At 51.0% G+C, this 25,941-nt stretch overlaps 1 protein-coding gene across 3 annotated transcripts in view; it reads left to right on the forward strand.

The window, feature by feature from the left end:
* The first annotated feature begins 250 nt into the window (after positions 1-250).
* Positions 251-25,941, forward strand: part of DTX2 (deltex E3 ubiquitin ligase 2) — a 34,593-nt gene continuing 8,902 nt past the window's right edge. The window contains exons 1-5 of one of the 3 annotated variants that reach the window (XM_038158068.1): positions 251-346; positions 5,046-5,429; positions 9,663-10,248; positions 18,263-18,321; positions 25,026-25,157. In XM_038158068.1, coding sequence (XP_038013996.1) covers positions 5,123-5,429; positions 9,663-10,248; positions 18,263-18,321; positions 25,026-25,157 — 1,084 coding nt within the window. In that variant the 5' untranslated portion in view covers positions 251-346; positions 5,046-5,122. Of the gene's footprint in view, positions 347-425; positions 3,053-5,045; positions 5,430-9,662; positions 10,249-18,262; positions 18,322-25,025; positions 25,158-25,941 lie in introns of those variants that run through there. The other 2 variants (XM_038158069.1, XM_038158070.1) reach the window with 2 other exon arrangements.

The following is a 25,941-nucleotide window of genomic DNA, read 5'->3' on the forward strand; positions in this document are numbered from 1 at the left end:
ACTCATTACCATATTCATTATCACACTCGGTCCTGCACACTCACACTCTCTATCACACTCATTACCATATTCATTACCACACTCGGTCCCGCACGCTCACGCTCATTATCACACTCATTACCATATCATTATAATCCTCATTACCATATTCATTACCACCCTCGCTCCGCGCCGCCTCACGCTCGCCGTTCCTCTCCCTCACGCCTCCACCAATCACGTCCCTCCCTCCCGGCATGGCCCCGCCCCTGGCCCCGCCCCCGAGCTCGCCCCGCGTTGGTCCGGCGTGCGCACGCGCGGAGGTTCCGTGGCCGCGGGCCGGGAGCGGCAGCGCCGGGCCCTGCTCGGGGTGAGGGGCCGGGGGCAGCGGCGCCGGGACGGGGAGCTGGGCTGGCTTGGGTTGGGTTTGGCTGCGCTTCGCGGGGCGGGCACCCGCGGGCGGGCACCCCCGGCACGCCGTTCCCTGTGCCGCGCAGCCCGGGCCGTTCGCGAGGGGCCGCCCGGGCCGTTGCGGCCGCTCCGGCCCCGGTCTGCCTGGCGTCCCGTCGGCCCGCGGGCACGGGCGTCGTTCCCCTCGCACCGGGCCCCCGGCCCGCCGCAGCTTCCGGAGCGGTCGGTGTCGCCCGGACAGCCCGGGGGTGCCCGTGGTACCGGGCCGGTGGGAGCACAGGAGGCTGCGGGGGGTGGCGGGTGCCGCCCGGGACGGGGGGAGCTCCCTGAGGGGCGGGTGGCCCCCGCCGGGCCGGCCCCGGGCCGCCGGCTCCTCAGGCGGGACCCGGCTCGGCCGTTCCGGAGCTCCAGGAGCTCCTGCCCCGAGCTGGAGCCGTGGGGGAGCTGGAGGAGCCCTCCAGGTGGTGCCAGGCTCTCACCTCGCAGAGCAGTGATTTCCCCCAAATAAATAACCTGCCTGGGTGCCCAGGAGGACCCAGGAGCGGTCGGGTTGGACGCAAAGTGCGGTGAGATCCCGTGTCCAGGTGGGATCCCGTGTCTGGGTGTAGCTGCCCTCCTCTCGCTGCCTCAGTTCTTCAGTTCTCCCGTGCCCGAAACCAGCCCTCGGCTGAACTGACAGGCAAGCGCTTTGTTCCGCCTCAGTTGCCGTCTGTATTTTCCCCCTCTGAGGGGAACTTGCTTAAAAGCTTGTTTTGAATGGAAGCAGTCCAGGTTTGGAGCAGCCGGGTTATTTCTTCTGCTTTGGCTGTCAACCCAGCCACCTTGTGCCGTGAGGACCAGCAGAGGCTGGGAGAGGGCAGGGCTGGGATGGATCTGCGTGCTGGGAGTTATTACTGTGACCCTTCCCTGCTGCCGAGCTCAGTTCTTTCTCTTGGGTTGGTGCTAATCGGTGCTGGGTGCCCGTGTAAGGAAAGCTGTGTTTGGGTATGGATTACCTGGCAACAGCTTCCAACCCCGTTGCATCGGGTTTTGCTGTGCCCAGAGGTGCAGCTCAGCTGGTGTGGGGGCCTGGTTTGGGGTCGGAGGAGGGCACGGGGCACCTGTCATGCTGCTGCAGTCATGCCCCTGCACAGGGTCACGTTTTACTGCAGCCCTGGGGCCTCCCTGTGCTTTATGTGCTCCCCTAATCCCTGTGTAATCTCTTCCCATGGGATCTTTGGTACCCTCCTAATTCTGTCTTTCAAAGTGGTGATGCTTAGCGATCCCTCCTGGGCACTCTCTCTTCTGAACAACCTGATGAAAAGTCTCTTATTTTACCAGTCTGATGGTTTTTATTTTTAATTCAGCCCAGCTCAAGAGCTCCCAAGGCTCCTTTTCTTTTCCAGGTACAAGCTCGCATTTTGTCATAACTTTTATCAGCACTGGCAATTCAAGTTCAGAAACTTAACAAAAGGAGTTGGCATTTTTAGAAATCATCTCAGACCCATGAATTTTAAGATCCCACATTTAAAGCGAAAGAAAATTCGGCTTTCTGGAAGTAGAACAGAGAATTAAATACAGCTTTCAAAGGTTTCAATTCCCGTTCTCCAGCTTTCTCACCACCATTTGCTGGAGTTTGAGGAGCAGGGAGCAAAGCTGCTGGAAAACACATCTGAAATGCACTCAGTTTTTTTCCTGTCCAAGTCCCCAATTAAAGCCATGTGGACAAATGTTTCAGAGGTTGTGCTGGGCGTAAAGTTCCAACCAAACAAATCCATGCTCAAGCTCTGAGCCAGTGTTACCAAATACCTTCAAAGTGAAGGGCATCTGGCTGGAATATTTAAGTCTGCACTTGAATTAGCCAGGGTTTTGTTTTCACTGGAGGAAGGGTGGCCCAGAGAATTTCTGACTGGAGCCACGACTGTTTGGTGAATAAGAGCTTTTAGGGTTGATGTGAATTTCAGCTTTTCAAGGTATTTGTAAAGCTTGAGGTGAAGTGTTCTCGTCCATGGGATTTGAGTGAAGATGTCAGCTGGGATGTGTAACACATCCCAAACCACGTCCCACTCTTCCCCAAACCCTTTCTGCTGTGGTGCAGTGCTGAGCTCTGTACAAGCAGCTCCAGCATTGAACTTCTCAGCTTTTACTATTTGTGTGCTGCTGAATTCTCAAAGAGAAATCAGGAACTGCAACTTTAGGCCTTTTCTTTGTTATTTGCCATAACTCCAGGACTTGTGTAATTCTGGCTCACTGATGCTCTCCCGCATTCCTCATTTCCCAATCCATGCAAACAGCTGCTGGCTGCAGCAGCTTTCAGCAAGACCTGGCAGGAGGCTGAAATACGCCCCTCACTCCTCCTTGGGAGCAGCAGTCCCAGCACAGGAAATATTTTTCCACTCTGATGGGGAAGTGGATGTCGGAGCACGCGACACTCACGCGCAGCCAGCCCGGGCACCTTCACGTGTGGCCCAGGATTCACAGCCCCGCTGCCACCCCGGGGTGAGGGACAGGCTGCTGTCACCCAGCCGTTACCCCAGCGAGTGTGAGGTGGCACGGGAAGGAGGTGGCTTTTCTGCTTGTTTGCATTTCCTGCTGCTGTTTCAGAAAGGAAGGAAAACGAGCCGCTGACTCCCTCCTCACAGCCTCCCTCCTCTCTGCTCTGCGTGTGGCTGCAGATGAATGTTTGGTAACAACTCTGGGGGGGAAAACGGGGTTGGTTCTGTATGTGGGGTTCAGAGCACCCAGTGCAGGTGGGTGGGACAGAAAATGCCACAGCCTGGCTTTTGCTCTGAGTTGAGCACGGACGATGCTGGTGGTCCTTGAGCTGGAAAAGTGTTGGTGTGAAACCTGCCATAAAAAGAAGTGGCAGAGGCAGGTGTTGGATTTGATACCTTAAGTCTTAATTTGCTGTTTTGAGCAGTGAAATAACTGTCCTTGGTGTGTTAGGCGAGAATGGATCACAAGGAAAAGATTAACAGCAGAGACCAGGGTAGGATCTTGGTGATCTTGGTTTGTCACCCAGACCAGTTGAGCTGGGGGTGTTGTATAAAAATCTCAGAGCAGCTCATAAACTGATTTACACTGAATTCCTGGGGAAACTGTTGCCTTCCTCTTAGAAATGCAGACGTGTGGGTGTGTCTGTTCTGTGCTCACTCTCCTCTGTCTTTTTTAAGCTATCAAGCCACACGGGCATGATGGATGGGACGCTCGGTGGAGCGTAGGATCTTCCCCCATCCGGCTGGGATGTCATTCTCTGTGCAGATGGCATCCTCCAGTAGAAGCCACCCACTGCTGCTCTGCCTCTTGGGAGACCTGAACTTTTCCATTGGATGGGAAGGAAGCTCCCAGCTCCTTGCTGGCTGCTGGGAGTTAAGCGAGCAATCGATGACGTGAGACCTCAGAAGGGAGAAGGCGAATTTATTTTAAAACAAAATGAGTTTCACTCATTCACAGCCAAATCCACCTACACCACCAAATCCCCTACAATGTGGGGATCTCCTAATGGTTGTCCAGCATTTGGACAGATGTGTGTGCAGATAGTTTGGACAGGATTCCTTGGAATGACACAACAGGCAAGGAATGTCAAATATCAGACTTCTGGTGTCTCTCGGTGATCATGTGATGCCTTTGGATCTGTTCTTTTTACATCCCTCGGGGGCTGAGAGTGGTGATCTCTTCTTGTTGGAATTTATTCACTGTCCTTTGTGTCTTTGTCTGATCTTTGGGCTCCTACCCTTTCTCTATTCTTCTCCAAATCATCTCTTAAGGGCTTGAGTCTCTAGTGCTGATTGTCGTTTCAAGATGTTCATTTTTTTTCAACCTGAGAAGCTGCAAAATAGGTGTGCTTTGATCTTGAGGACTTACTAAATCAGTGCCCTCAGCACAGGCAGTTGATTATGCCCTGGTTCTCTTGTACACCTTCCCATCTGTTTTTTGCTGGGATCACACTGAACTGAAGAAGAGCATGTACTGTGATTTGCAAACTGTGCACTAAGAGTTGTCTTCTGGCTTTGTTTGCATGTGTAATGCTGCACAGGAGTCACAGGACTGATCCTGAGCCAAAACTAAGTGGTCAGAAGCCTGAATGGAGCTGATGATGTAGCCCTGGAGCTCAGATCAGTGTGAAGAGTTTGGGAACCATTTGTGTAACTCAGTCATTTCTGTGAATGAGTGTTTGGCCAGCATTTGGCAGCTCACATCGGGGTGGTCAGTGTGATGCTGCCAGGAGGGGCAGTGCTGATCATGGGGAAGGGGCAGAATGGCAGCTTGCCTTGGCACACTGCTGGCTAGTGAGTGTCTGTCTGAGCTCATGCCAAGGCTTACAGGTCTGCCTGACACAGATCAGCAGTGGCTCCGGGATGGTTTGGTTCAGATCTGTGGTGACTCAGGTGGTGTTTGGTGCCACAAACCATAGGAAACAGTCTCCCCGAAGAGTGTTTGGCCTCAATTAGCAGAAGTTGCCAGCACTGGCAGGCAGTGAGTGCTGGTATCTCACTCGCCCTCAGCCAGAGGGTTTTGAGGCCAGTCTGCTTCTCTGGAGTCTCCTAAATCCATAGTGAACATCCTCTGTGGAAGTCAGAGCTTGTTTCCCTCTCAGATGCCTTGTGTGATGTGGATGTGGGGTGGGGCGATTCGGGACATCATTCTCAGCTCCTTGTGCTCTCTGTTTCTTGTTGCAGGTCCCCAGGAGAAAATGGTGTAAGGCCAGCTCAGCTGCCACTTCCAGCCGCAGCGTGCCCGGAGCTCAGGGAGGAGCATGGCGGCAGCTCAGGGAGCGGGAAGCAGCTCAGCCGGGCCGTCCGGCCCGCCCGGCTCTGCCCCGGGGCACGGCAGCGGCTCCACGGCGGTGGCAGTGTGGGAATGGCAGGAAGAATTTGGCAGGTGGAGGCCGTACCGAGGCAATGTCTGCAGCTACATTGAGCAGGTGATCCAGGCCTCTCAGCAGAAGGGCCGGCGCTCGGGGTCGGGGCTGGTCAGCAGCATCCCTTTGGGACACGCGGATCCCGCCTTGGCTCCCTATGTCATCGACATTCCAAGCTTGACACAATTCCGGCAGGATACAGGTAAGGGAGCTTCCCCACCCATTCTGCTGGTGTGTGTGGGGACAAGCAGGGCCTTGTTCTGTAAGAGCCTTGCAAAGCTCTGCTGTTTGCTACCATGCTGAGCAGCTCTGTGAGCACATCTGCTGCTCTCCTAATGCTGTCTGCTCTCCAACATGGAAAAATCTGTGGAGCTGGGTGCAGGCAGGCAGCCGTGATCTCTTCATGAGCATCGTCATGGGACTCCTGGAGCTCCCAGCCTGTGAGCCAGAGCTCTCAGAGCTGGAAACTTCCCTTCCCTCCCAATCCATTCAAGATCACTTGCGTAAAAAAGGCCTTTTTACGATTCCAACCCTCCTGCTTGAATCCCTTGCTCCCTCTGGAGTTGGAGTGCCAGCTGCTTTGCCTTGGCATGCAGCCCTGCTCAAGCTGCTTGTGAGTGCCTGCGGCCCCCGCGCGACACCAAAACGCTGCAGCAGAATATTCCCTCCACTTGTGCTGGGTGAGCCTGGCTCGCTTCCTCCCAGCAAGAAAGGGCAGGATGGGCTCAAGAGCAGAATGGAGACCTGGTTTTCATTCTGCTGTCTCCTGGGGTCACTGGGAGTAGCAGCTCAGAATTTGCAGAGATGAGTCCTGCCCTTTTTGCTCCAGATGTGCTGAGCAGCTGGAGCTTAGTAAAAGGGCAAGGATGGAATGCATGCACTTCATCCCTGGAAAATTCAGGGAGATCCCAAATTACACACCCCAAATGAATGGCTGCTTTGGAGAATTTTCCATCCATCAGTTTCCCCTTTGTCAGTGTCTCTCCCATCACTCCAGGACGCAGTTGAGCATCGTGCCAAGCTTTAAAGAGGGGCATGTGCTGGTTTCTTGCCAGTTGAAACAGTAAATGAGCAATATTTTGAATCAACTGCACGATCAGCCAATTCCGGCAGGAAAGGGAAGTGGTTGGAGCAAATGTGAGTGGTCATCACAGCTGCATCCGTGTTTTTATTCTGACTTGGTGACCTTAGGCTGACTTTATCTAGTGGTGTCCTGGGTGAGGAGCTTTCTAAGCTGGATGCCCTGGCAGGTGTGCTCAGCTTGTCCTGTTCAAACATCTGGATGGCCAGCTGAGGCTGTGGCTTGGAGTGGAACAGTCTGGACCACCAGAGCTGGCACCAGCAGCTGTTTCTCTCCTGGTTTTTTCATGCCAAACTTGTGAAGGAGCCTTCCAGCCTCTGGCCCTTTCAGCCAGTGCTCCAGCCTGTGGGCAGCAGTCCTAAGCTGTCTGGTGAAGGTGAGCAGAGAGCCTGTGGGGCGGGTGAAACATGTCCCAGTGCTTAGAGGGTTTGTAGCTCTTCAGGTCCTTGTGAAAGATCTCGAAACACTCAGTGAATATTGTCCATTGCAGGGTGGTTTGGAGCTGTTCTTCTCTGGGGGACAGTCCAGTTCAGTTCTGGAAATGATGTTGGCTGGTATGATCTCATCTTTCCTCGGTCTAGATCTGAGTTTGGGTTGTTAAGAACCAAAAGGCTGATTCTGCTCCACAGCTCTCCTGCAGTGTTTCCCATTGATCCAAAGGGATGCTGAGCAGTGCTGTGAACCTCCCTCCACAAATACCTGTGTGCTCTGCAACGTGACTGCTGGAAAAGCTCTCATATCCCCTTGCCATGGCCCAGTTCTAAGCAAAGCTTTTTCTCCCTGCAAGGCTCTGCCTTAAACGTGAACCTTTCTGAGCGAGCCGCCAGCTGAACTTTGTCATGTGCTGGAGAAAAGAATCTCTACAGGAAACATCCCCATGAAAAATCTTTAAACAGTGCAAAAAATAGGCTGTTGTATTCTGCTCATTAGCTATTAGACAGATAAATAGGCTCTTCAAAGGAAGCCAGGGAGAATAACAGGAAGCCAGTGTTAACGGGAGCAGCGTCCCCAGCAGCAGGGAATGACAGCTGTGCGGGGGGATCTTGTGGGCAGGATTAGCTGTGGGCTTCAGCTGCTGCTCAAGGCAGATTAGCTAGGAGTGAGTGCAGGGGAGCAGCAGGAGTTGTCCTCTCACCACAGCTGTTTGCCCACCCTGGGGAGGAATGCCAGTTTCCCTGCCAGCCTGGGGGAAGGGAGATGTTTTCCAAGCGCATTGCCTTGGTCTTGTTATTGACTCCTAAAAAATCTTCTTTCTACTGCTGTTTGAGGGTGTTTAAAACACACGTTGCTTGCAAGTCCTACAGTCCTCTTTATGCTGCTTTTAGCTTCTGAGCTGCCAATGGAGCAGGGGAAGCCTTGCTAATCTCCTGAGATATGTCCCACTGGACACCTTGCCTTACCTGTAGTAGTCCCCTTTCTCTGGGAGCAGGTTGCCTGCACTAAATGCATGTCTCACCATCTCATTCCCAGTCCAGTCTCATCCCTAGTTCTCCTCCTGCTCAGGGGTTCATTCCTGAACTTATCCACCTTTTGAGGCTGTTCGTGTTTCTGAAACTTGGCAGGACTTGCTGGATAGGAGAAGTCATTGCTAGAGTCTGCTTTTGGCTGTTTAGTCTGCTTTTCCACTAAAACATCAATTCCAGGCTGGGCAGGTCATCTTGGTTCTACTGATAGTTTCTGCCAGAGGGAGGTCTGGTCCCACAGGAACCCTGAGCTCCATGGCTGAGCTGTTGGGGATGTTGCTGCGTTTGACTGGCTGCTAGCAGTGTTTCAAGTGTGCTGGTGAGATGCTGTTTGTTGGCTGGTGTCACTGGAGAGTCCTGCTCTGCAGTAAGCAGGATGTTTGGTGCTGCTCTGGAGCAGAAACACAAGTCCTGGCATTCCTTGGTCTGGCACATTGTGCCTTGGAGAGAGCCTTAGCCTTTGTGTCAGCTCTGGAGCTCCAGCAGTGCTAAGGAAACAGAGTTCTCACAATTATTGGGTACAATAACAGCAGCGTGATCCCCGTGCCAGCATGCAGGCAGGCAGAGCCTGAACACAGCAGCAGTTGGATTTTGGCAGTGTGGAGTCCCACGTGGGCTGTCCTCCCTCTTCTTTAGGATGTGCTTGTTGGGTGTGAAGCTTGCCTGGATTGCTTGTGTCCCACGGGGTCTTCAGTGATATCCTGGGGCAGTTCTCTTCCAGCTTTAGGAGGATAACTGGCCAATTTTCACCTGGGGTCCTGAAGCATAGTGCCAGAACTCTCATGACCTCTTTAGAGGCTTTATTTTATTTCTCTTGGTGCTCTTCTTTGAACTCCTCCTGTGCTGTAACAACTTGCTGCACCCCTGTTCACCCTCACCTTCCTAGATCCTCAGACTTGCTTTCCCCACAGCTTTTCCTGCTATGGAATGCTGCTGAGGCTTCTTCCTGCAGCAGCAGTTTTGACCCTGCTGCAAGAACCCATTTTTCAAAGGTTACAGAGCTTCTGTCCTGTTGGGTGGCTTCCTTCCCTCTCATTAGGCTGCTGCTTTTTTGAAGTGAGGGATAAAATACCCAGGAGTGAAGTCATCCTGGGAAGCCAGGCTTCCAGGGAGTTCGAGCTCCAGCTGTCGCTGTTGAGCGGCCTTGCAAGAGTAGTGTTTCTCCTTCCATTTCTCTCCCTTTGTCTGAACAGCTGCTCTCTCCACTTTTCAAGTTACTTCATTGTCTTCCCCTCTCCAGTCTTGCTCTCTCTCCCAGCAGTCAGAGCCTGCAGAAGTTTGCCCTTCTCCAGAGTCCTTGCCCTTGCCCCTTGTGGGACTTCACCCACTCTCCGAAGACCAAAATTGCCCGACCCTTGTGTAACAAAGTGGGTGTTCAGCCCCTTAAGTCCTCCTACAAAGTACTTCCCGATGGTGTCTTGTCTCTATAGTTACTCTGTTGTCAAGGCTGTGGGAGTTGTTTTTTTTTTAACCAGATCTGTGCCTCAGCCTGATTTTTTTTTTTCTTTTTCCTTTTTTTTCCTTTTAACGTCAGGGAGGCATATGTGATCACTGTGCCTTTGTGCTCGGGTGTGTCTGCGTCTGCATCCTCTCTCCTTCCCTCCTTTCCCACCCTTCCTCCTTGCAGCTTTTGAACCTGCTGCCAGCCCACAATCAGATTTGGCAGAGGGACAGGGATCTCAGGGATGGTGCATTTTTCTAAGCTTCATGAGCAAACCCAGCCCTGTTGGGAAGAGAATGTCTTTTAGTGCCCCTCTTGAGGGAGAATGAGAAAGGCCACCCCCATGTAGGCAGCACGGATGTGTACAGAAACAAATCCCCAGGACAGCATCCCTCCTGGTTCTCTGCTCACTAAATGGTTGTGTTTGTTCTCCCCCGCTCTCCCACGCAGGGACGATGCGGGCTGTCCGCAGGCACGTCTTCCCGGGGGACTCTGCCGCTGGCCAGGGCATCGTCTGGGAGTGGCAGAACGATGAGGGCGGCTGGTCCCCGTACGAGATGAACGTCTGCGTGTTCCTGGAGCAGGCCCGTGCCACCAACCACCAGCGAGTGGATCTCGGGCCCTTGGGCTACAACTACGAAGTTGACTTTGTGGCTCAAGTCCAGACCAACAAGACCACGAGGTTCCGCCGCAGCATTCAGAGGCGTTTGGACACCCCGTACCCGGTGACGACGTCCACCACACCCCTTCACACCGGGGTGGGATGTTCTTGCCAGCAGTGCTGGCCAAACAGCGGGACTGGCCCCATCACCACGCGCTACCGTCACTCCATGACAAACTCTCCCAACTCTTCCGCTCCTCATCAGGTTCCCGGGAGGACAGCGTCAGTAAGTTCTTCCAGCGTCGGCTTCGTGCCCTATAACAAACCCGCTTTGACTGGAGCAAGGTCAACACCAAGACTCAGTGCACAGAACACCTTGGTTTTGGCTCAGCCTGGGAGCGTCAGCGCAGCACTGGCAGCACCTAACGGAGTCAGGTACAGATCCCAATTCACCTTTCAATACCATATGTGTGTCCAGGAGATCTGCTGGGCTCAGGTCTGCATCCAGGAGCCTCTCTGTCCCAGAGGACTTCACAAGGGTCTTGTCCCTAGGAGAGAGAGGTTTGTGCCTGTATACCCAGTACAGTGATGAAGAGACTTCCCCTCTGCTTTCTACCTATTTTCTTCCCATTTGAAATACAGTCTCTGTCTGCCAGTCTCCCTTAAACACAGGGCAGCTAACTCAGGTTGAGATTCTGAAGGCTTGAGAGAATTAATAGTGAGCACTGGTATTTTTGGATTAGGTTAAAAAGCAACTTTGAGGGGGACCCAGTGAAGGAAAAGGGGACTTGTAAACACACTTATTTAATTCAAATTAGGCAGTAGAGTGGAACACTGCTCTGCATTCTAAGCTCTGCCACTTCAAGGAGGAACCACAGGACTCATTGCGTGTGGCTGAGATATCATGAGCTCTCTGTCAAAATCAAATTATTTTTCAGGCTAAGTGGTGATGAAGAGCAGAGGTGCCACGAGATTCACCGCGGTTCTCTGTCAGGTGTCTTCTGTGACAGGGCTGGAACCAGTGTGCATCTCTCAGCCCAGGATTTCAGCTCCTGTCAACTAGAGCCAAAGCAGGGCTGTGTTTGCACCTTTCTGGTGGGGGAGGAAGAGCCTCACTTCTCTTCAGGCCTTTTGGTTGCTGCCAGCTCAGTGAAAAGCAGAGGCTTGTGGTCCGACAGCCCGGCTCCTCTCCATGGCATGGGCTGCTGGGGCAAGCCACAGTTGGTTATTCCACTTTCAGGATCTTAACTCTTCCTGTGCTCAAGCCCTTGCTGGCAGAGGTGTGTGCGGCTTGTCCGTGGCAGTGCTGGCACCGAGTGTGACCCAGCAAGGGCTGGCTGACTGCTCCCTCTGTTTGTGCATGGCTGGAAGTGGCAGAGCCTTACACTCACTTCACTGGGAGTAATCCAGCTGTTGAACTCCTGAGAAACTGCAGGGAACTTGCCAGGGCTGACTTACCTGTCCAAGTAAGAACAGAGATAAGAGATCTAGCAGAGTGTAGGGAGCGCATTCTGCTAATTGCACGAGGCACAGGGGTTTGAGGTTTGTTTTGAATCTCATTTGTTTTAAACAAAACTGTGAACCTTGAGATGTTTTTCTCAGTGTCATGTCAGGACTTTCCCTCTTCAGGGTCATCTGAGTGAGATGACTTCTGACATCCTCTTCTTCTTTCTCACGGTCTTTTTTTGGGTGCTTTTTTCCACCTGGTGATTTTTTGTGTTGCCTTAAGCATCCACAGTGCTTCTCTGTTCCAGTCACCTTTGAGTGGGGCTGAAAATCAGCCCTCAGCACTGCCTGCAGGAGCCCCCAGCAAGGCTCCTGCTGTCTCCTGAAGAAGCTGCCAAATTCCCCCTCTCGCAGGAGTTGCTGGTGGGTGTGTGGGGCCACTGGGCTGCCCGGACCCCCATCCCTCCCCAGAGGATTTGCCAAGTGACTCAGGGTGGGGAGTTTGAAAAGGAGGAGCCAAGTGCTGCAGCAGTTGCCCCACAGGCCTGTCAGGAGCCGATCAGGGTATGTTGGGTGCTACTGGTGGGGGGACAGGCTGTCCTGAAAGGAGGGAGGATGGGAGAGAGATGCTTGGAGGGGGCTGCCGCGGGCTCCTGACTATGAACTGAGCCCATGGCCCAGGCAGTGCTGACTGGGAGGAGAGGGGTGGCCAGGAGGTGCCCATGGCTGGTTGAGGTTGGGCTGTTTGAACTTGTTTTGCAGCTCAGCTGTTTGTGTTGTGGAGGGGGTGAGGTGGCTGGTGTCCTGGCAATCATCCCCAGCCAAGCCAGCCTTTAGGGGGATGCCAAGGGATTGTACAAGTAAATCTATGCTGGGGACAGCAGGACATGCCACACCGGGCAGGTGGCAGCTCTTTGGATAGCTGGGAGGGTGTGAGTGCTGTCAGACTTGTGTAAAACCCACACCCCCAGCGAGCCCCACTCCCTTGGCCGCCGGCTGTCTGTCCCTTGGGGTGTGATCTTCAGTCCTTTGGGATTAGTTTTGCAACTCTCCTTTAACCCTGCCAGAACAACAAGTGCACACAGGGGGGTAATCTGTCTTCCAGCAGGGTGCCATATGTGAAAGGGACTTTTTCATCCCCAGCTGACAGCTCGGGGTGGCTTTTCCCCATCAGCCCTGTGCTGGGGTTGAGTCGGAAATGCCACTGGGTGGGTGTAATTGCTCCTGGCTGGAGTTACAGGCTCAGGCTCATGAAACCCATGTCCCAGCAGAAAATCCTTTAATTTCTGTGAATTAGGGGAAACCTGAGCAGCAAACTCTAACAATGTGTTTCATTTAATTCCTAAGCCCAGAGCATTCCTGAGTTATTTTATCCATTAGGTTCCCTGTCTTCCCCCCTTGGACATAGTATGGTGGTTAGTTCCCCTTCCCTTGCAGTCAATGCATCTCCCTACAGTCTAACCATTTTGGCTAATTATCCTGCACTAATTATCCTGCCATGGGTTTCTGGCTGTGTTCTCTTGGCTGTGATGTGCAATTCCTGTGCTGGCCCGTGCTCAGAGACCCAAGGGAAAGGAGCACTGGGCCACGGTGGATCCTCTGGTGTCTGCTAAATGTTGTGTTGTGTTCACCCCACAAGCTTTGGCTCCAAAGCAGCCCTGACACATTACTTGCTTTTACAAAACTGCTGATCTCCACAAAACTTGCAGAAGTGGCTGAGCTGCAACTGGCAGAAGGGCTCAAAAACTCCTTGGGGGAGCCTGAAAGGCAGTGCAGTTGTTTACACCCAATTTCTTTAGAAAACACAGCTAAAAATGGCAGCACCTCTCTCTTACAGGGCTGAGAACGAGGTGCAGTTCATCCTGGAAAGCTGCCTGACTCCCTGTGTGGCTGTGACAGTTACTTCTAGCAGGCAGGCAGGGGTAGCCCCCAGAACAGGCATGCCCGGGCTGCTGTGCCACTGAGGGTGATTAAATGTGTTTCCTGCTCGCTGGAGGGCGGATGCTGGTGTGAGAGCAGGCGGGGCTCCAGCGCTGCCAAATGCACTTTAATTTCCTCCTGCTCTCAAGAGGGTCAAAGGCCCTGGAAAACCCAGAGAGGAGTGCCAAGGCTTAACTAGATGCTAATATCCTTGGCTGTGCTGCTAATAAATTACATTCATGTGGGCAAGTTATTTTGCTTCTTGGTGCATTAGTTTCCTCTGGTGGATTAAACACAGTTAATGAATGTGGCCTCTCTCATGGAAAGTGCTGGAATCTGCACATGGAGAGTGCCACGGCAAGGGCTGTGTCCTTACCTCAGCACTGTTAACCAGGATCCCAGCCACCTCCTGGCAAAGCCTTCCCACCCCACAAGCATCAGTTCCCTAGGGCAAGAGCTCCCCTGTTCCCTGCCCTGTGCTGTCTAATTACAGAGTAAGGCACTCCTGGAGCACAGTAAGGAGTGCCCTGCTTGTAATATGAGCGAGTAAAGCTGCAGGAAGCAATCTTCTGGGGGACATTAATTAGTGTCCCAGCCAGGCAAATCCCTACAGCAGCTCTGCAGACTTCTCTGAGCTTATGTGGCTTTGGCTGCTGCTCTGGGTTGTTCCTACAAATAAGGCAGGCAGCTGATGGGGGCAGGGTTTTGTATAAAATCAGGGCCAATGGGGGTCTTGGGAGCTGGAAAAGGATGCTGACAGAATTGGGGTGTTCTTAAGAAAGGTCTGGTGCTGCACCCCAGATCTGCCATGGGGAGCAATACACAGTCAGTGCTTTGTAGGATCAGGAAGGACCCTTTTTTTCAGGGCCTTTCCTTTTTTTCTCTCCACCTTTGTATCCTTCAGCTTTGTCCACAGGCATTCCCCTGAGCTCCTTGGGAGTGAAGAGCTGTCCTGGTGCTGGTTCCACTGTGCCCACTGTGAATTGTCCTGCAGCCCTTTTAGCCAGCATGGTGCTGCCACCAGATGGGGTCATTAATGTCACCTGTCACTCAGGCCTGGGAAGGGGTTTGGACCTTAAGGTGTTTTGGTAGCACTTAGTGTGAAGCAGGGCTGTGTGCTGCCCTGCTCTGTGAGGAGAAGTGTTGGCTGTTGCCCAGAGGGCTACAGAGATCTGTGGCCTGCTGGTTGTGTGCAGGGGAGAGGAAGGAAGAAAGAGCCATACCAGGTGGAGAGGGTGAGTTCCTACAGGCTTCCCCAGCTCTGCTCCATTGGGGTATTGTGCATGTGTGGCTCTGGTGATGGCTCCAACCTGGCCACCCAGTGTTTGAAGTGGCAGCAGCCCTGGATTCCAAGCTGTTGACACAGTTCCTTGCTGGACTTGTGCTCTGCTGTCTCACTGGTGCTGCAGATTCTTGAAATTCTGGAGAAGCGAGTGGGTTTGTCATGCTGAAATCTCAATCTGCCCTGTCTGCCTCCTGTAGCAGACTGCCTGGGAAGCAGTGGTAGGAAATCTTACCAGGATCTTCTTGCTGAATCTCTGAGGACATTGTCTTATTTTGCATCCTTTTATTCACAACCTGGTAATCCCTGTTACGCTCAGGAACATCCAGCACACAGAGCAGTGGCAGGGCAGGAGCTGCAGCAAACGGCAGGACAAAATTGAACCAGGAAGGAGGAATTGATACCAGTACACTTTCAGAGAATTCAGGTGTTGCAAGCACCTGCAAGAACACTTGGCCAGGAGTCAAAGGCACTGCCTGGTGAGGAATGTCTGTGGGCAGCAGGAGCAGGTGTCTCAGTGGCTCCTTCTCGTCTCTCCACGCTGCAGTGCTTGCTCTTGCACTGATGCTACCCAAACCATCATTTTTTCTCCTAACTGAGCTGTTTTCAGTACACGAGCAGGACCTCTCCCCAGAAGCCAGCACTGGTGTGGCAATGCTGGAATATCTTGAGCTTGTGCTGTTCCATTATTGGATGCACAGTCCACGTTACACTACAATAGCAATATCCTTCCTTGTTACCTCATCCCCTTCCTCCTCCCAAGCCCCCACTTCAGACCCAGGCTAGGCTCTCAGGAGCATTTCCTCACCTTTTTTGGCACAGCAGCACTTCCTCCCACGCACTGTGGCTGCAGACCTGCCCAGGCAGTGTCGTGGTACCTCAGAGCCCCGTGGATTTCCCCTGATTTCGTCAGCCTCTGGGCTTTCTGCAGTTGTAACAGAACTCGGGGAGCGTGGCAGCCCTGCTCCCACAGTGCAGACTGGATGGGTCAGCATGTCCCACAGCACTGCCAGCTGAGATGCTGCTCATGAATGTGTGTATTTAGTGAAATAAGAAGGATTTGGTTTCCCCATCATCACATCAGTTGGCTCAAAGCCTCCAGCAGCCAGAGCTGACACACTTTGCCTTTACAGCAGGAGGGCAGCTGACCAGTGTCTGGTTCCTGGCTCATGGGTGGTAATTTATCTGCAGTGCACTCACAGCTTCCCAAACACGATTGCTTGCAAATGCATCAAGTGCTTATCTGTTTCTCTCTGCAGATCTCAAGGGCTCTTCTCACTTCTGTCGTGGTTTAACCCAGCAGACAGCCCCTCACCACACAGCCCCTCAACTCACTCCATCCTCCCCCAGGGCAATGGGGGAGACAATTGGAAGAAAAAAAATAAAAATTGTGGGTTAAAATAAGGACAGTTTAACAGGACAGAGAAGGGAAGGAAAATAATGCTGCTGATAATTGAAACATACAAAACAAGTGATGCACCAAGCAGTTGCTCACACCCACTGACCAGTGCCCAGCCATTCCCAAGCAGCAGTCCCTACTCAGTTTTCTCCCTGGTTTTGCTACTCATCATGGCATCCTGTGGTCTGGAATATTCCTTGGGTCACTTGGGGTCAGGTGTCCCAGCTGTGTCCCCTCCCAGCTTCTTGTGCCCTCCAGGCTCCTCACTGCTGGGGTGGGGTGAGGGGCAGAAAAGGCCTCACTTGGTGTAGACGCTGCTCAGCAATAACTAAAACATCCCTGTGTTATCAGCATTATTCTCATCCTAAATCAAAACCAGCTACTAGGAAGGAAATGAACTCCATCCCAGCTGAAACCAGGACAACTTCATACAAGTTCTAACTCATGGATGACTTGGGTTTGAGTCTCACAACAAGAAGAGTGAAGGACGTCTCTGCCATTTTTTCAAAGCATGGTTACCAGTGATCCTCTTCCCAGGGCAGCTCTGGGTTTGGTTTCTCCAGCCTCAGGTGTCATGACCCTGTGCTCCAGCCCATTGGAAGGATTCCCTGCCCCCATCTCTTTTCCTGCTACAGTGGAAGGTTCTGCTTTGGGCTTTGCTTTATTTTTACCTTTCATGGGGAAGTGAAAGCACCCAAGGTGCTGCTTCATCTCAGGGCATGACAGCAAAACACAAACTTCTGTATCAGTCACAGGCTGGGGTGGAGGGGGTGCCCAGGTTCAGTGGTGTCTTCTTGGCTTCTCAGGAAGAAATGAGGGAAGGAAGGTCTAGAGTCTCTGATTTTTTGGGAGCAGTTCTGTCAACTTCTTGGTCCTCAAATATCCTTCATGTATGCAGCTGGAGAACAAGGAGTCCTGCTCCTTGCCGTCTTCTGAAGAGGATCATAAGGGCAGAGATGAAGCAAAGGGATGAAATAAAGAAGTAGAGAAATACCTAAGAAAAAGCTGTGACAAAGAGGGTGAATCAGGAAAGAAAGACAGTCATAAAGACATCTGATTTATAGCCCTTTGAAATCACAGGGAAGATTTTCCCTGTGTTTGGTGGGTTTGAATTGTAGCCAGAACAATCTGTTGCATCATTTGAAGGCATTGCAAAATTTGGGGCAGCAAAAGGGAAAGCACAGCCTTTGAAAGAGGCAGGAGGGAAACCTCTGTGGTGCAGAGAGCTTTATAAGGGTCTGGGGGTGCTGATCTCACTGCCAGAGCTGCACCAAGCCCTTTGTCCTGCCCAGGGTTCTTCAAGGAGGCCAGCACACCTGTGGGAACCTATTCCAAACTGAGACAGGTAGGAGAGGGGACAGGTGGGGTGGAAAACAGCCTTGTGCCACTCAAAAATCTTTTCAGCCCTGGTCATTGTTATGTGAACATGAACAAAGATTTTAGCAAGACTGGAAAGAGGGACCTCTGTGGTACCTTTTTGGGCAGGGCAGCTCTTGCATCCCAGCTGGACACAAGAAGCTTTCTCCTAAATAGTGAGATTTGGGCTCTTGACCACCTTAGTCTCTGAATTCCTAAGCAGCTGGCCAGGTCTGTGTAATTTTGGAGAGTCCTTGTGGGTTGTTGTCTGAATGCACCATGCATTAACTGCTGCTGAGGTGCATGAGCCTCATCCATCCCAGACACATGGGCCACCTGAGACAAAGTCCGTGGGTGGCTTCTCTGGGCCAGCATCTGGATTCAAGTGTTCCTGCCCTGCTAATGCAGATCCAGCTTGGTTTCTTCTCTGGAGATGCCCCATCAGCACTGATGCTGCTGCTCTCCTCTCCTCCCTAACTCCTGCTGATGGCATAACCCTGGCTGCCCGTGTATCCCAAAGCTGAAGTACAGCTGCCAGCACTGCCAAAACAAGCAGGTGAGGAACCTGAAAGGCACGTTTGGTGTCCATCTTGTCTTGATCTCCAAATGAAAACAGGCCAAGCTCTTCTAGGTCTCTTTCAGCCTTTCTTCCCTCATCCCCACATGCCCCTTGGATGTATAGTGCAGGCTGGCTGCTCGGTGGGGGAGTGGCAAGAGCAGGGAGGTGTCCCAGGATCAGAGCAGCGTCCAGCCAGAGGAATGGATGAGTTAGGAGAAGGTGGGGCTGGAAGCAGCTTAGGACAGCACAGCTCTAAGCCCCCCTTGCAGGTAAGTAAATCTAGGAGAGAGCTCCAGCAAGGACACAGCTCCTTAAGTACAGCTGCTGGCCCAGTGGGAGACGGGTGGGGTCCCAGCTGGGGCTCATCTGAGCAATTCATCCCTGCTAATATATCCAGGGCCCTCAGGAGGGAGCAGTGCATTGCTGTATTGTCTTTGTTTTGTCTCTGATCCTTGCTGTTAAAGTAAGCTCTTTTTTTTCTCTCTAGTGCCCAGGCCCTGCCTGTCAAGATGTCCAAAGCCAGCAGGGTGAGCCAGGCCCTGGCAGGTAAGAACTCCTCTGTGCTTTATTTGCTCAATCCTTAGGAGTAGGTGAATGAGAGGTTTGCCTTTCTGTAGCATTTACTTTCTATTTTTGACTTATGGAAAGAGTCAGAAATGTTGCTGGCCTTTAAGGTTTTAGACCCAAAGATTTTCCAGAGAAGCAAAGAGGACAGATTTGGGGGAAGATGGGATAGACAAACCTTATGAACTGTTTTTCTCATCCTGAGTCTTTCAAAATAAGTGGGCTTATTTGGGGCATGGCTATTCATCTTCTTCTGTACATGTGGATGAGCAAGTAGCAAAGGAAAGGGCATGTGACTCAAGCTCAGTGCTAGCTGCTATTTTCTGCTTTTTTTTTTAAGTCAAAGGAGAGGAGTGGTGCAAGATTTTGTGTGGTTTTAATATAATTTTTTACAATGTGGCTTTATTAAAAAAGCTCAGCTGGTGTTTAGCTTAAAGAGGATTGTGATGCCTTGTCTTGGGAAAGGAGAGACAGAAGTTGAATCAGACATTGTCTCCTGGTGCAGCAGGATGCAGGTTTGCTTGTTATCCAAACCTGTGAACCCACTACTGAATATACTGAGGAATCTATCTGGGAGGGATGGAAGTGCCAGTTTTCAATGCTCCTTTTCAGAGTAGATTTGCCTGCTAAAGTTGAAGTGGCATTGCCTTGAAAATGACAGTTTGTGCTGTCAGCTCCCCATGGAGGTGTTGCTGTGCCAAAAGCCACTGGCACCTTTGCTGTGTTTTGGCTCAGCTAGTGACCCTGGTGTGGTGGTACTGGGGGATTTGGGTGCTCTGGTACCAGCTGTGCTCTCAAAACTGTATCATTACCTGGTAGAGGAGTGCTGAACATCTCATATCTGGTATTTTCAGGAGTTTGCTCTGTTTCAGACTCTACAGAATGTGTATTGGCCCTCTTCTTCTTCTGTCTCTTGTCCATGTGTGGTCTCTTGAGGTTATTAGTTCCTGGGACACCAAACTTTGCTCCTGAGTATGTAGAGACAGCTGCATTCTTGTTTTTCAAGATAATGGTTCCCACCTTATTCCAGAAAAGGTGTTTTGTCTCTTCAGCCAGGGTAAAACCTGGCACTCAAGAAAAGGGTCCCCAGGATTGATGTTTCCCTTCATCTAACATTGGCACCATCCTGAGAAGTGCCCTGCACGTGTCTGCAGCCAAACTGGCCCTGCATGAAGACTAACACAGGTGTCCTCTGGCATGCAGCCCATCTGTCTCCTCCTTAGCAAATCACTGTGGAAACGAGGTGTAAAGTCAAGCTCAGACCTTGTCTAGGTGGGTGACCCGAGCAGAACTCCCCTTGCTTCTAACAGCTCAGCCTTTCATGCCCTGGCTGTCAGCACTGACTGTGTAATTAGGGACTTAATCACATCACAGATTAAATAAATAAAATAAAGCACAGAGCTGATGAATCCAGGCTGTGTTAGTGTTGTTGTCTGTGATCTCATTCTCCGTGTCCACGAGGTGAATGTTTGCAGTCTGTTCATGCCTTGTGGTGCCACGTTTAGATAGAAAAGGCAGCAGGAAGTCCCAATAGAATAAATCATTTGCCACCATTTAACACAATCAAATGGTTTAATTTGTAATTGGTATCTCTGTTGTTGCAGTCTGGGGGTGTAAAGGAAGGGATAATTACTCAGTTTGATATTCTTTACCTCTCCCTGGGGCAGCCAGCACGAGGCACATGGAGATGGAAATGCAGAAGCAGCTCCCTGGGGCCAGGTCTCCTGCAGATCCAGGTCTTCACACAGCACAGCTTTGGGTGCTGTGGTGCTGCTGCCAAGTGTCCCACACCTCAGAGATGCAAGGGAGGAGGGAAATCTGAATTGGAGTCCTCAGAGTCACACAGAAGCAGAGGAAAGATTATCACAAGTAAATTAGGGAGTGGAAGGAAAGTAAATCTCTGGGGATATTTCTGGTGAAAAGCAAGCAGTGGAGTTCTGGTAAAAAGGAAAAGTTTTGCTGAAATATTAATTGTCTGGGTCTTTAGGGACACCTTCTTCCTCTCTATGCTCTGCTCTCTGTTTTTAGAACCTCTTCTGGGAAGTGGTATTTTGTTCATAATTAAAATCCTGCTGATGGTGTCCAAGTTACTAATTACTCAGGTTATTCTCTAACACAGGCTGGGCTCCTGTTGTTTTTCCAGTTCCCACCTAATGACTGCTTCCTACAGCATCAGTGGAGAAGGCTGGGGGACAGTGTTGTGGGGGGGAGAGAAGTCTCAGACGTTAATGAAGGAGGCTTTGTTTTTATTTTGGGAAGTGTGTCTTGGTCTCCATCCCCTGGCATCTCAGCAGCTTTGGCTCTGGTTTGAAGCTGGACAGATACAACCCCTGAATCTCATGGGTGATGTTGAGAAACGCTGCAGGTGCATCTCTTGGATGCAGAGGGAATTCTGGTGCCTAAACAGGAGATGAGGAACCCTGTGAGTCTGAATTAGAAGCTGGGTTTTGTTTGTGTGATGGGTGCTTGGGGATTTGTAACACTTGTCAACCCCACGTCTTCTGAAAGTACCTCTTGGGATCCCAGAAATCATGAAGCTGACTTTAAAACCATGTTTTGTACCAAAAAAAATAGTCTTTCCCTGCTTTCTGCTATTTTAATACTTCAAAGTGCATGTGGAAACTTGTCTTTTAAGCTTTTTCTTTTCCCTCAAGTATTTGATCAGTACAGTGAAATGCCAAACAGGTCTAAGCAAACTGTGTTTAACCACAGTGCTGGTGTTTAAAGATCAGCTGGACTGACATTTCCTGGGAATAATGGATTTTAGCTGCTGTGCCTTGGGGCTCAGGGGTGGCAAGGTGCTCATGTAAAGGCCCTTCTAATACTATGTCTAAAATTAGGTCTGAAAGGGAGCTTTTTGTTAAATAAAACTGGGTGTTTCTTGTTTGCACGATTCCAGGAGCTGGTGCACTTGGGGATGTACTAACCATACTGATTTTGCTGGTGGATATAATTGTACAAATTAGCAGTGCTTTTCTGAGTTTTCACATTATCTGAAGGTAAGCTCTGCCCTGTACCAGTCTGAGGCCTGTGCAAATCCAGGTCAGTGGCCAGAGGGGCATGTTGGGCTGGGTGTGAGTGACTGTGTGGCCAAGACTCATTACATAATGTCAGGCTGTTTTTCCTGTGCTCAGCTTCTGCACAGGATATTACAGAAAGTCCCTTATTTACACAGCAGGCTGAAAAAAGTTGGTGGATGTTGTCATAGCTCCAGTGAAAATAATTTTACCCCAAGGAGCCACTAATGTTGTATTTCTGGCCAAATAAGAGGCTTTGAGCAAGAGAAAAAAAGGCAGTTCTGCATGTGGTTATTGCACACACAGAATCAGATCAGATCCCAAAGGATTCCTTGCAATGCTTTCTGTCTCCTCCCTCCTGCAGCCCTTGCAGGGAAGAAACCCAGAGCCCAATGGAAAGTAGGAACATATAAAATAATATTTTTCAGGCTCCTGTACTAGCTAGTGAGCAGCAGGAAGTCTCACAGGAACATGTCCAAAGCAATCTTGGTCTGGGCAAACTTGTCATGTTGCAACTTGTGTTCAGGTGAGAATTTATCCAGGTCCAGGGCTACACTTGCTCCTGGCGTAACTCCACAGACGCCTGGAACAGGTTCTGGCTTGAAATTGGTGTGAGAATTGGAGACTCAATCTGCAAGTGTGATGTGTGTCTGTATTGTTTTGGCACCTTGTAGGAAAACGCGCTCCCACCTAAGGCTGGGTCAGGGATGTCCCTTCCTGGGGACTGCAGTCCCCAAACTTGTGGCAGGATTAATAATGCTGAGATTTCCAGTATTGTATTTAAACTTTCAAGGCAGCATTACAGCTGGGGGTTGACATGAAGCATCAGAGCAATGTAACACCAGAACCTTTGTGAATGCTCTCTTGACTTGAATCTGCAGAAGATGATTCATTGCATGTAGCTCCTAAGTCAGCAGAAGGTTTAAAATTGGCCAAGAAAAGGTAATTTCCCACTTAACACCTTTTCTTGACCAATGTAAGGTAGGAGAACATTGAGCTGGGGTAATTCTCCTGGTCCCCTGTTTGCCCTGGGTTTGTATGTCTGTGTGGAGTTGTAGATGAATATGCAGCTCAGAAAAACAAAAGAAAGCTTGTGGAACAAATGGTGGATTTCTGATTTTTGTTTTGTTTTGCGATGATTCATGATGCTGGCAGGCAGTTTTGGACGTGTTATTCCAGGTGTGAGGGGGCTGTGTCACAGAATAGCTGAACTCACCTGAGGTTCTGTGGCTCCTGCTTTTTGCTTGGTCTGGATTTTGTCTCCCTCTGCCATTGAGAGTCTGAAGCCAGTTGTTCAGCCCGAGCTTCTGTTTTCCCTTTTTTTCTTTTTTTTTTTTTTTTTTCTGGGCTCTGCCTGCTAATGTTAGCAAGACAGTATTGATCTCTTCAGAAGAACACATTAATTTTGCATTTGCCTATCAGACAGCTGTGCGTGGGTGGTGATAATCCCTGGTAGTCTTTGGACTCGCTTTTCAAATGTCAGTCTGTGCCATCAGTGCTACTGCACTGCTTAGAAACAGCTTTTTTAGAGACAACTTCTCTGCACCAGTTCTAGGAATAGGATTGTGCAGCCTCAGTGGGTCAGACTGAGATGATTTCCCCAGCTGCGGTGGGAGACCTTCCCTGTCTCTCAAGAACATTGTTCCTCCAGCCTCTCTAGTCAGAGTTGCTGCTGCTCTTCTTGGAATACCTCTGACTGTTCTCTGCTGGAAGGGAAAAGGACCTGAAAGGTGCAGGGGGCAGCTTTGGTGCTGCTGCTGGGCTTTGGGTTCCAGCTGCACTCACAAAAAAAAACAAGTAGCTTTTGTTCTGGGGACATTTGAGCTGTTTCTTAAGGCTCCCTGGGAGTAGTGGACTGCTGGCTTTGATGGGTTGAGAGCTTGCAATAGGCTTGTGGCCTTTAGTTAGGACTTAAAGGGAGTTACTTTGGTGGTGAAGTTTCTGGATCTGGTGAGCTCTGGTGCTGCCAGTAGGGCAAGGGGTACTAACCCAGTCTTTGTATGCTTTGGAAGTCCTCCTCTGGCTCTGCAGCTCCTGGGAACTGGGGGAACTCTAGATCTCAGACCTGGATCCCCGTTGTGGGTGATCCATTGCTGCCTGGTTACCTATTTCCATTTGGAAGAGCATTTCACCATCCATTGGGCAGCCTGGTCTTGTGGTCGGCCCAGCTCTTCCAAAGGTTCTTGGGTAACCCTGGAGAATCTCCTTCCTCTGTCTCGGTCCCACCCCCTCTCTGGTGAAACCCTTTCTGTCTGTCTTTTGGCCCTTAGATGAGAAAGTTTTAGTAAAAACATTCAACTGTGGCTGTGAAGAAAGGAGTTGAACAGTTTCTGGAATACTTGTGCTCAGACCTTAGGAAAAGGAGGTCCAAATTGTGGTCAGCACTGTGTAGGAGTGATTCTGCTCGTGGGGCACTGAGGCAGGCTTTGCACAGGGGATTTGTAGTCACAGGACACACGTTCTTGACTGGTTGCATATTTGAGGCAGAAAATAGTCTTACCACTTGCACACAAAGCTGATGCTTCCCATCATAACTCGATTTTTCAGTCATGTGTGGGCAAGGTGCCTCATTTTGTCCTGAACAAATGTGCTCTAGAATCTTCTTTTCCCCATATGACTGAATAGAGGCTTGCAAAAATAAACTTTTTGGAAATCTCAGCTTTGGCCGTGCATTACTGAGCTGGAATGTCTGTAGCATTAGGATGTGGTTTGCATGCTCTGCCCTCAGAGGGGATTTCTGGGGAAATGCTGGCTTTTAGGTTTTCTGCTGTTGGTTTGCAACTCTAAGCATTTTTTCTTATTTCTGGTGCTGGCTGTTGCAGGTGGGAAGTTGCTCTTGGGAAAGCAAAAGCAGGTGTTCTCTTGGATGTGAGAGCAGTATAGTACCTTGGAAATGTTATGATTTGTAACCAGCCTGGATTTCACAGGCAAACATCATCTCGGATCAGCATGATCAGTCCTGTAGCTTTCTGTGTGCCAATTTTACCTTCAGGGAATGGCTGTCCTTTTTAATGATTCATTAGTTTTATCAAACTGCATCCCATGGATACAGCTGGCTGGGATGGGGGAGGATGAGGATTGCATTGCTGCTGGGAGTGAGGGAAAGCCAGAGTTCCAGGGAGGAGAGGGTGTGGGGGTGTGTGGGGCAGCTCTGCCCCGGTGTTTGAAGGCAGCTCAGCTGCACTCTGGGGATTGGTTCAGTGTGACACTGTTGAAATGTGTGGCTGTAGGGGGAAGCAGCTGAGCAGGGCCTGTAGGGCTCGTGGGTGATGCCCTTCATCCTCCAGGGCTGCTTGCAGGGCTCTGGTCAGCAGGAGAGCTTGGCACCACAGCAGACTTGGTGCCTGAGGAGCCCCGAAGTCCAAAGAGGAAGGTGCTCTTTACACACCAGCACAAAGGGTCACAGACAAGACATGTGCCCACACTTCCTCCCTTAATTTGCTGCCTGGGCTCATCCCTCTGAAAACCCCCAGATCCTCTCCTTGTGCTGACTCCAACCCCGTTACCTCTCGGACATTTTACGCCCTCAGAACTAAGGGCTTGGGTTTTATTTTATTTTACTTTATTTTTATTTTCTTTGAAAGGTTCAAGTTGTTTTGGTTTTTTTTTTTTAATGAATGTGTTTCCCCATTGTTTCCTTCCTGCATGTTGACCTCGTACCCACTGTAGGCATGACAGCTATTCTGATGTCAGCCGCCGGACTGCCCGTGCACCTCACCCGTGTGCCGCAAGCTGCCAGCACCCATAAGGCCACTAAAAAACACAGCTCAGTTAAGGAGGGGAGGAAAGTGTCCAAGAAAGGTAGTTCCTGCTCAAACTCTGGTATTTGCTTCCATCTCCTTCTCTTTATCTCTCTGCACCCCTCTTTTCCTCTTGTCTCTCCCCCCCACCCTCGTGGCTCTTCTGGTTTGACTGATGATGTTCATCCCAGCGAGGGGAGAAGCAGGATGAGTGTCCCCTGACCTGCAGTGTCTGTGACAGGCTCCGAAATAAATAACATGCTGAAGTAGGTGTGGTCCTGTGGTAGGTCAGCTTGTTTCCACACAAAGTGAAAGCTGGAACAGATCCGTGCTCTGCGTGTCAGACTCCACCAGCCTCCCCTGTGATCCTGCTGCACCCTCCTGGGGAGTGGCCACATACCAGGACCTTCTGAGTTGTTGGTGGGACGGGTCTGAGAGCTGAGGGACCATTAGGAACATCAAATCCATATGTGCTCTGCAGAGGAGATTTGCTTGTGAGCCATGTCGTGATTGAGTCATGGGATGACAAGGATCTCCCAGACAAGCAGGCTCCTGAGTCATGTGGGGCTTTTTAGGTCAAATTGCAGAGGATTTGTTCTCTCCACCTCAGTCTGGGGTGCAAGGGAGTGAGCTGGAGCACTCTCAGGTGGACATGCACTGGCAGGAAGGGATGGGTTACCTCAGCTCTCTTGCTGAGTGGAGCCCTCTCCAGGGTAGGGCTTTCACTTCTCCCCTTCATATCTCACTGGCACCCCTCACCTTCGCAGAGCCTGAGAGCCTGGATCCCATCCAGCCCTGGGGCTCTGCAGGGGTAGGTGTGAATCCAGCCTGCTGTAGCTCTAGAG

Source organism: Motacilla alba, chromosome 19 (assembly GCF_015832195.1).
Source record: "Motacilla alba alba isolate MOTALB_02 chromosome 19, Motacilla_alba_V1.0_pri, whole genome shotgun sequence".
Classification (NCBI taxonomy): domain Eukaryota; kingdom Metazoa; phylum Chordata; class Aves; order Passeriformes; family Motacillidae; genus Motacilla; species Motacilla alba.